The following is a 9,249-nucleotide window of genomic DNA, read 5'->3' on the forward strand; positions in this document are numbered from 1 at the left end:
GCTAATAAAATTAAAAGAGATCTTTTAGATATTCTAACGTCCATTTCATGTTTTTTCTGAAAAGAAAAAAAAGAAAAAAAAAGAAAAAAAAAACTCAACCAAAGTCTATCCCATGGGGGGAAAAAATTGCAAGCCACCAGCTTTGAAGCCGGGGAGCATTTCGTCGACGAAGAAGCAGAGTCCAACCGTCAAAAAGAATGGAATCTCAAGACCGAATCAGGAGAAGAAGTGGAGTGGGGAAGAAAAAACCGTCAAAAAGAATGGAATCTCAAGACCGAATCAGGAGAAGAAGTGGAGTGGGGGAAAAAAAACGAAAGAAAAATTCGAATCCGTAGACAGAGAAGAAGATCGATAGAGAGAGAAGAAAGAAAGAGTCAAGAAATGGCGTGGAAAAAAGTGAGCAAAACCCGGAGCCATGGCCGAAAGCGGCTTTGGACGACCACAAGGATAGAGATGAAGCAACGAAAGGAAGTCTTCGCGGAAGGGACGTCTCCTTTACCTCTCTTCTCGTTGGTGCCCGTCGAGGAACAGTGGCTGGAAGTGGAGCCCACCTGTACTCTTCTATCCCCTCCCTTCCGCGTTGATAAAGGTGTTCGATCTCTCCACCATTACGTTCTTTCTTTCGTTCTTATCTTCGTTCCTTGCTCTGTTCCCGTTTCCCCTGTTTCGCTTTCGGAGTGTTTTGGGGCTTTGAACTCTGGTTGCGTTCCTCTGGAGGTAAATGTCGCTTTCTCGTACAGAAAAAACGTGTCTTTTTTCTGTTGGGAGTAGACGAAGCTATCATCTTGATGGGAAACTGGAGTAGTTCCGTTTGATCACGGCATGCAATTCATTTGAATGAGTTTCTGGTTGATGTCTGTTTTTTTTTTTTTTTTTTTTTTGGTTCCCTTGGAAAACTTGGATTTTTATGTTTTTTAATTACCAATAGAAATTCTGTGTTCTCCAGGTTGCCGCTCTGTTCGATCACTCCATTCTTTGCTTGTTTAATAAAACACAAACGTTTGTCCCCCAAACTTTCTCTAAAAATCCGGCAAAACATGATTTCTAATGTAGTTTCCTGCTTCTTTTTCCTTTCTTAGTGTACGAATTTTCCACTCAAAAAACTGACATTTTTCTAATCCCATACTGAAATCTAACCAAAACTTTGTTGAATCTATCGGCGTAATAGAGAATAAAGGAATTCCAACTTTAGGAAGAAAATTTCCTTTCCTTTGTCTTAAATAATTTTTCTAGGATGTTTCGGAAGTTTGAAAGTTAGAAGACCTCTCTTTTGCCGGAAAAAAAGGGAAAAGAGAGTTTGTTTTTGGTTACATGCTGATCCGTTCTGAACTTGTCCAAATTCATAAAAAGGAAAAGTTACTAAAGACATCTTCTTTTTTGTGTACGCAGTGGGATGCTTATTCCCCTTTGACCTTATCCATGTGTAACGTTCTTTGATTACTTCAGCGGTTATGCTATATATTTCTCATTCCCTCTCTGTCTTAAATCTATCCTCTCCTTCTAATTGTTTCCCTCCCTTCTTGTCTGGTAAGAGTTTGCTTCTTATTTGCCGCAATAATTATGATGAGAGACTTCTTAAACTTTATCCTTATATCCAAACTTCTGAAGTCGGTATTCATAGTTTTGGAGTTTTTTTTTTCCTCCTTTTTTTTTTTTTTTTTTTAAGTTACAAGTGATTTGCATGCCACCCTAGAGGTTGTACCATTGGAGTTTATCACTCTGATTTAAAGTATTAAGTCTTCTCAGTATTCTCTTATTTGAACATTGGATTTAGGTATGTGAGTAATGATCTATATCAAGAGATCTAGTTTTGTGGATAGGCCGGTATAGAAGATCTGAGATTTGTGTATTTCTAGCTGTTCTGCTACGTGGTCTGATCTAACTTCCTAGTCAATTATTGCAAGCTCTAGTAATGGAGAGTTTTGTATCCAGGATTTAAATACGTGGTGCTAACTTCTCCTCTTCTTGCTTGTAGTTTGGGCCCTTCTAAGGCTTAAAGGAGATAGGAAGAGAAGCCATGGCCGAGCACAAGTTGACTCGCATCCATAGTTTCCGGGATCATCTTAGTGATTCTCTCTCTGCCCATCCAAGCGAATTGTTTGCCCTCTTTTCAAGGTCTTGGATCAATTGTGTTTCTAAACTTGCATAATCAATTTGTCCAAGTTTCATGTAGCATCTTTATATATTTTTTGTTTTAATACAACTCAAATGAACCATTTTATATGTGCCAGTTTCACATACATCCAAAAACTGCTGGAAAATTTTTATCTTTTAGGCTTTTTGGTTTCATTATCAACATCCCTTCTGTTGCTTATATTATTTAGAGGACTTTAATCCTTTCTAGCCTCCTAAACTCAAGTTTTGTGATACTATGAATAATGTTGGATAATGGAAATTGATTTCCATTGTAGTATCTGTGGTTTGAACATTTCATTAGTGGGCTAACTGTGTTATATCAGATTGTTTGTTTTTTATTTTTGTTGAGGTCATGTTTGTTTTCAACTTGCGGCAGGTTTGTTAACCAGGAAAGGGGAATGCTGCAACCTCATCAGTTGCTTGCCGAGTTTGAAGCTGTATTCTCCGAGGGAGAGAGGCAAGCACTGAAAGATGGAGTCTTTGAAAGTGTTTTGAGAGCTGCGCAGGTGGTTTATTCATAGATCATAGCTAAGATACTAGTTCTAATTTCACTATAGTTTTGGATTTTTGTAGTAAAATTTCTGCTTTGCTAATGTGATGCAGGAAGCGATTGTCATACGACCCTGGGTTGCTCTTGCTATTCGTCCAAGGCCCGGTGTCTGGGAGTATCTGCAAGTTAATGTGAGTGAACTGGCTGTGGAGGAGTTGACTGTATCTGAATACTTGCAGTTTAAGGAGCAACTTGTGAATGGAGGAGGGTAGGCTATATAATTTAGAAGTTGAAACTGTGGAGAAATCATCAGAAATTTCTATCTTAAGTGTATATTTCTAATTTTACTCCTATATAACTTATTACCAATTGCTTCTGTTTCTTTCCTTCCCCTCCCTCCCTCTAGTAACCAGGATAACTTTGTGTTGGAGTTGGACTTTGAACCATTCAATGCTTCCTTTCCTCGGCCTTCACTGTCGAAATCTATTGGTAATGGAGTGCAATTCCTTAATCGTCACCTCTCTTCAAAAATGTTTCATGACAAAGAAAGCATGTACCCACTGCTTAATTTTCTCCAGGCACACAATTATAAGGGAATGGTAAGCCATCAACTAACCTGATATGGCATCATTCTTTTTTCCCCATTTTCTTCAGTTGTCTGAAGTTATTAATATCTATCCATGTTATTTCTGTGAATGTTATTCTTAAAAACTGAATCTAGACCTTTTTAAAATTGTTACACTTTTAGAAACAGTTCCCTTGATCTTATTATATCTGGAATAAAAAAAATTGAACCAATGTTTAAGGTTTAAAATGATCAGGAGGAAATGCCTGTCATGAATTTAATTATGAAAAGGTAACTTGGATCAAGAAATTTAAACTATTCTAATCCTAAAGATCCAGAAGTGGTCATGTAACATCTAATCAGACGCGTAAAATATATATGCAATCTGAAATATCAAAATATTTAGAAGTTTCATAAGAATATTGTTTTAAATGGCTGCTAGTCCTCTGCCCCGAGAAACTGAAAAGAGAAAAATAAGAGCTATAGTTCTATCTTAATTTTTGATCTTGTCATGCAGAAGATGATGTTAAATGATAGAGTACAAAGCCTTAGTGCTCTCCAAGCTGCACTGAGGAAGGCAGAGGAATATCTATTGAATATCCCAGCAGACACTCCTTATTCAGAGTTCAATCACCGGTAATTTTATGTACATTTGCTCTCTATTATTATTAATAAGTTTATAGTTATATAAGATTTTAATTATAACGCCATATCCATCTGGATTGTTTCCCATTTGAATAATGTTTAGATTTCAAGAGCTTGGTTTGGAAAAGGGTTGGGGTGACACTGCACAGCATGTAAGCGAGACAATTCATCTACTCCATGATCTTCTTGAGGCACCGGATCCTTGTACCCTAGAGAAATTTCTTGGGACAATTCCTATGGTGTTTAATGTTGTCATTTTATCTCCACATGGTTACTTTGCCCAAGCTAATGTTTTGGGATACCCCGACACCGGGGGCCAGGTAGAATACTTGAACAAAAGTTGACATGGTTTGGAAGAAATTTTCACCTCTTCTGGTGGCCTTTTCTTCTATAAACCTTTTTTCTTCTATAAATGCTTTTTTTTTTTTTTTTTTTGCAGATTGTCTATATTTTGGATCAAGTTCGTGCACTAGAGAGCGAGATGCTTCTTAGAATAAAGCAGCAAGGCATCAATATCACTCCTCGAATTCTTATTGTAAGTTTGAAATACTTTCTGATGGTTCTATTATTAAGTTAGTTGATTCTATCTACTTCAAGGAAAAATAATATCAAGGATATGGTGAGCATTGGTATTTGGTACCATGAAAGCCTTCTTCTAAGACTGCTATTTTATCTGACAGGTGACTAGATTACTACCTGATGCAGTAGGCACCACTTGCGGTCAGCGGCTTGAGAAAGTCCTCGGCACAGAGCACACACACATTCTGCGGGTTCCATTTAGAACAGAAAAGGGAATCCTTCGTAAATGGATCTCGCGTTTTGATGTATGGCCTTACCTGGAAACTTATGCTGAGGTAAATATCTCATTCATCTGATTTTACTAATCTTTTCTATTGGCACTAGATGTTATTCCTAATGTACTTAAAGGCCTACTTTTGAAGTTTTGAGGTTCTTTTGATGCTGACATGCATATCCATGAAATATATGAGCATGATAAACTGATTTATGAAATCCAATGGTTTATTTTGCATCACTCTTTCTGTATAAAAATATCTGCAAATTTATGAGGTTCTTACTGTTTTGTGGATAGGATGTTGCAAATGAACTGGCTGGAGAACTCCACGCAACTCCAGATCTCATTATTGGAAACTATAGTGATGGAAACCTAGTAGCATCTTTGCTGGCACATAAACTAGGAGTTACTCAGGTTTGTACTTAGTGATCTTTCTATTTTCCTTTCTGCAACCAGACTGCTCGAGTTATTTACCCTTGTTATTTGATCTGTCGGCGTGTCCTTTGGTGTGCAGTGTACTATTGCCCATGCCTTGGAGAAGACAAAGTATCCAAATTCAGATATATACTGGAAAAAATTTGAGAACCAGTACCATTTTTCTTGCCAGTTTACTGCTGATTTAATTGCCATGAATCATGCTGATTTCATTATCACCAGTACTTACCAAGAGATTGCTGGAAGGTACTGTTTCCATGATGAGTTTGATCATGCTTTTACTACACTAATTTCTTATAAAATGGAACTGATATTTTCAAACATCTCTGTTATATCAGCAAGGACACTGTGGGGCAGTATGAGTCTCACATTGCATTTACCCTCCCTGGGCTCTACCGAGTGGTTCATGGAATTGATGCGTTTGATCCAAAGTTCAACATTGTCTCACCTGGAGCTGATGCGTTGATTTACTTCCCTTACATGGAGGAGGTTAAGAGATTGACTTCTCTCCACCCTGAAATTGAGGAGCTCCTTTTCAGTTCTGTAGAGAACTCTGAACACAAGTAATGACCTCCTAACGTCTGTCAAGTTCTTTATTCATCCTCTTTCTTAAAGAAACTAAAATATTCTTTTCATCTAACATTCTCATTTGTTTCCAAACATCTCCTGTTAGCAAACATCTCTTGAATTCTTTTCATCTAATGTTTGTCACTTCTTTTTGAAAATCTCCTCTTCTTACTCTATGGTAACTGACCTGGAGATTCTTGCAGGTTTGTGTTGAATGATCGGAAAAAGCCTATAGTCTTCTCGATGGCAAGATTGGACCGTGTGAAGAACATAACAGGTCTAGTTGAGCTATATGGAAGGAATGCCCGTCTGAGGGAACTGGTCAACCTTGTTGTTGTGGCTGGTGACCATGGGAAGGAATCCAAGGATCTTGAGGAACAAGAAGAGCTAAAGAAGATGCACAGGCTCATCGAGGAGTACAAATTGAATGGCCAGATCCGATGGATCTCTGCCCAGATGAACAGGGTTCGCAACGGGGAGCTGTATCGCTACATTGCTGATACCAAAGGAGCCTTTATACAGGTCTATCATGCTGCTCTAAAACAAATATTTGACAGCAATTCATTAGATAGTGGAGTTATGAGCCATTAATTGTGGCACTTTTAGAGCTCTCCATGCTACCAAATTAAGTAAACAATCCTATGAGCGTTTCACTGATGTTTTTTCTTTCCTCTTGCTTAAGCCTGCCTTTTATGAACCATTTGGGCTGACAGTCATTGAAGCCATGACATGTGGCCTGCCGACATTTGCAACATGCAATGGAGGGCCGGCAGAGATCATAGTTCATGGTGTTTCTGGCTTCCACATTGATCCTTACCAGGGAGACAAAGCTGCAGAGCTTTTGGTCAGTTTCTTTGAGAAATGTAGGGAAGACCCCACCCACTGGAACAAAATTTCACAAGGAGGGCTGAAGCGAATTGAAGAGAAGTAAGTGTTAAGCCTCATGCAGTACTTTTCCATATTGAGTCTCTTGAATTCAAATGAGATCTGAAGCTTGTTATAATATTAGGTACACTTGGAAGCTATATTCTGAAAGGTTGATGACATTGGCTGGTGTATATGGGTTTTGGAAGTATGTCTCAAAGCTCGAAAGGCGAGAGACCCGTCGTTACCTTGAGATGTTTTATGCCCTCAAATATCGTCACTTGGTAGGTTCATCTTTTTAAGTACATCTGATATTCATGTATATTTTTCAGTGAGTTGTTGATCAAATGATTCTTCTTTGCTGTGATGTCCAATGCAGGCACATTCTGTTCCATTGGCTGTTGATGGAGAGACCATTACCAATGGACCGAAATAGTGAGAAGGGGAGGTAGACTCTGGCATTAGTCATTTGGGATTCATTCCTTTTAGTCCTTTCTTCTGGATAAGCACCATTTTTCTTTTTGGATTAGCATCATTGTTGCAAGGGCTTGTTTTGCATGTAACAAGTATGAACAACTCTGTGATAATTCTCAAATAGAAGGCTTATTGTCAAAGTTGATACAAAAAACTTTATATGCACCTTATGTATCTGCACCTATGGAGGTGGTGAAGGTAGGAAACTAGCCAAATATTATGCAACAGTTAGAGAAGTGAGATGAGATAACCAGGAGATGAGCCCTATAATCACTGCAGGAAAACCCAGATTGTATTGATAGTGTGTTGGATCCTATGAAGGAGTGAAAAGGGGAGGTGGACTGGCGTTAGTGAATTATGATTCATTCCTTTTTGTCTTTTAAAAAAGAAAGTGTCAGGGGGAAAAAAATAGTCGGTTCATTCCGAGAAATGAACTCAGGACCTCTCTCACCCTAAGCGAGAATCATACCACTAGACCAAATGCCCATCAGTTGAACATGGGTGTCCTTATTATAATATCTCCTTTTTCCAACTTAGTAGGCTGCTCCCATCCACAACAATCTCATGCCGATGGAAGCTGAAACTTATCATCTGCAAACCTTGAGTACCTTCGCATGTAAATCATATTTCATTAGAGCATGCTGAACTTTGAAGGAGAGCATCGAAACCTGGCAAGGGATAAAAGGAACTTGGAGTTGGGCTCTCAAGCTTCTACACTCCAACCACAAGCTTAAACCCGTTATTTTATGTGGTCTCAATCACTAGGATATGTTACTTTCTGTAAACTCAATCAAGATGTTCATGGAGAAATTATATCCTATACGGAATACATCATATGGCGGTGCATGCCATCGATCATAATTATTTGTTCTTGTAACGGTATATCAAGCTAGGCATTTGATGAATGAGATCCACAAAATTGAGCTGCTGTGATCGGTAGCATGCACCACCTTGTAGTGCATGCTGTGCATGGTACAATCTCTCTAATTTATGAGACAACAACAGCTTTCCAACTAATTTCTACTTAGGATGACACTGGCCATAAAATCTTTCAAGAATCACACGTCCTAAGTGCACCTTAACTGAACTTATTTCGAGCTTCGGTTCCCTGCTTCGACATCCACATCCACTTTCACAACTGCTCTCAATTCAGGTAATCAGGACACGGCAGCGGTGATCGAGTTGTGTCTAACTAGAACTCAAATGAAGTCTGTTCTTCAACACTCTGGGCGCACACAAACATCAAGGACGATGTCCAGAGTCTCACCATAAATTTATGTGTGTGTGAGAGAGAGAGAGAGAGATTTTCAAATGCTGCTGTTAAGAATTTTCCATGCCTTTCTCATTCATCATACAGTACGAAAGCAAGAAGCTAACATTAGATACATACATAAGACTCCAAAAAAATTGAAATGAATACTAACTGTGCGCGACGCCTCAGATAATGGCAACCGGAACTGGGCTGCGCCTCAACGTCAACAACCTGTTGCATACTTTTGTCTGATGTGGGTAGTAGACTCGAACTCAAAGTTCTCGACTTTCTTGTTTCTCTCCACAATATCAGAGTAATTTAAAGGGTAAAACCCATTAAATCACTGTCTCAAATCCAGTCAACTCAAAATCTAAAGAAGCCTCCCAGAAGTGCTCGGGAAGGAAAAGCTCAATGAAAGACTTCAATTGGACCGGTAAGAGATTTTGAACAAAAGGAGGGTGAAATGCCACCATAAGACAAACAAAAATAAGGACATGCAAATCTACTTGTGATGAAAAAGGATCCAACCAGAAATCTTGCCTCATCTTTTAAATTTGGGATGATGGTTGTCACTGAAGCACACATGGAAATCAAATCTCTGCAGATAAGAAAACCAGTTCGCTACTTGTAGTTTAATAAGATGTGTAGCATCACCTTATTATGTTTTACCAGCATTAGCCTTCGAAAACACCAAAATCCCACACCGGACTAGAGAATTCCCAAGCTTTGATGAATAAAAATCGGATCTTTAGCTCCCACCCCCTTCCACCATGTTCGTTTACCGCATCGAACACATATAAAACAAGAAATTGGGATTCGAACCCATCACATTCCTTCAATTAATCGCAACAATTGTGAGAGAGAGACTTATATCCCCAGTGGCGGCCCGGCGGAGCGTGTAAAAGAAGAGCAGGGTCGTTTTCGGATCGAGTCGAAATTAGAGAATCGGGTCCGGTAAGCATAACAACGGGTTTCTCTTAAACCTACCAGATCCGATGGAGCCTTGTAGAGGTCTATCTGGAATTCTT

General features: G+C 38.9%; 1 protein-coding gene across 7 annotated transcripts; it reads left to right on the forward strand.

Annotated features, from left to right (window-relative positions):
- Positions 1 to 245: 245 nt before the first annotated feature.
- On the forward strand, positions 246 to 7,184 carry LOC105053047 (sucrose synthase 1). Of its 7 annotated transcripts, none has more exons than XM_010934052.4 (16): positions 246 to 589; positions 1,976 to 2,115; positions 2,513 to 2,642; positions 2,740 to 2,894; positions 3,033 to 3,225; positions 3,709 to 3,827; positions 3,940 to 4,156; positions 4,276 to 4,371; positions 4,517 to 4,690; positions 4,927 to 5,043; positions 5,144 to 5,310; positions 5,403 to 5,627; positions 5,835 to 6,153; positions 6,314 to 6,558; positions 6,641 to 6,779; positions 6,875 to 7,184. In XM_010934052.4, the coding sequence occupies exons 2-16, from the start codon at positions 2,018 to 2,020 to the stop codon at positions 6,929 to 6,931; spliced, it is 2,451 nt and encodes an 816-aa protein (XP_010932354.1). In that variant the 5' UTR covers positions 246 to 589; positions 1,976 to 2,017; the 3' UTR covers positions 6,932 to 7,184. The 7 variants fall into 7 exon arrangements, with proteins under 7 accessions (XP_010932354.1, XP_073101089.1, XP_029122822.1 ...); XM_073244988.1 differs by lacking the exon at positions 246 to 589 and adding an exon at positions 698 to 717; XM_029266989.2 differs by lacking the exon at positions 246 to 589 and adding an exon at positions 1,389 to 1,527.
- The last annotated feature ends 2,065 nt before the right edge of the window (positions 7,185 to 9,249 follow it).

The sequence above is a fragment of the Elaeis guineensis genome, chromosome 10, assembly GCF_000442705.2.
Source record: "Elaeis guineensis isolate ETL-2024a chromosome 10, EG11, whole genome shotgun sequence".
Classification (NCBI taxonomy): Eukaryota; Viridiplantae; Streptophyta; class Magnoliopsida; order Arecales; family Arecaceae; genus Elaeis; species Elaeis guineensis.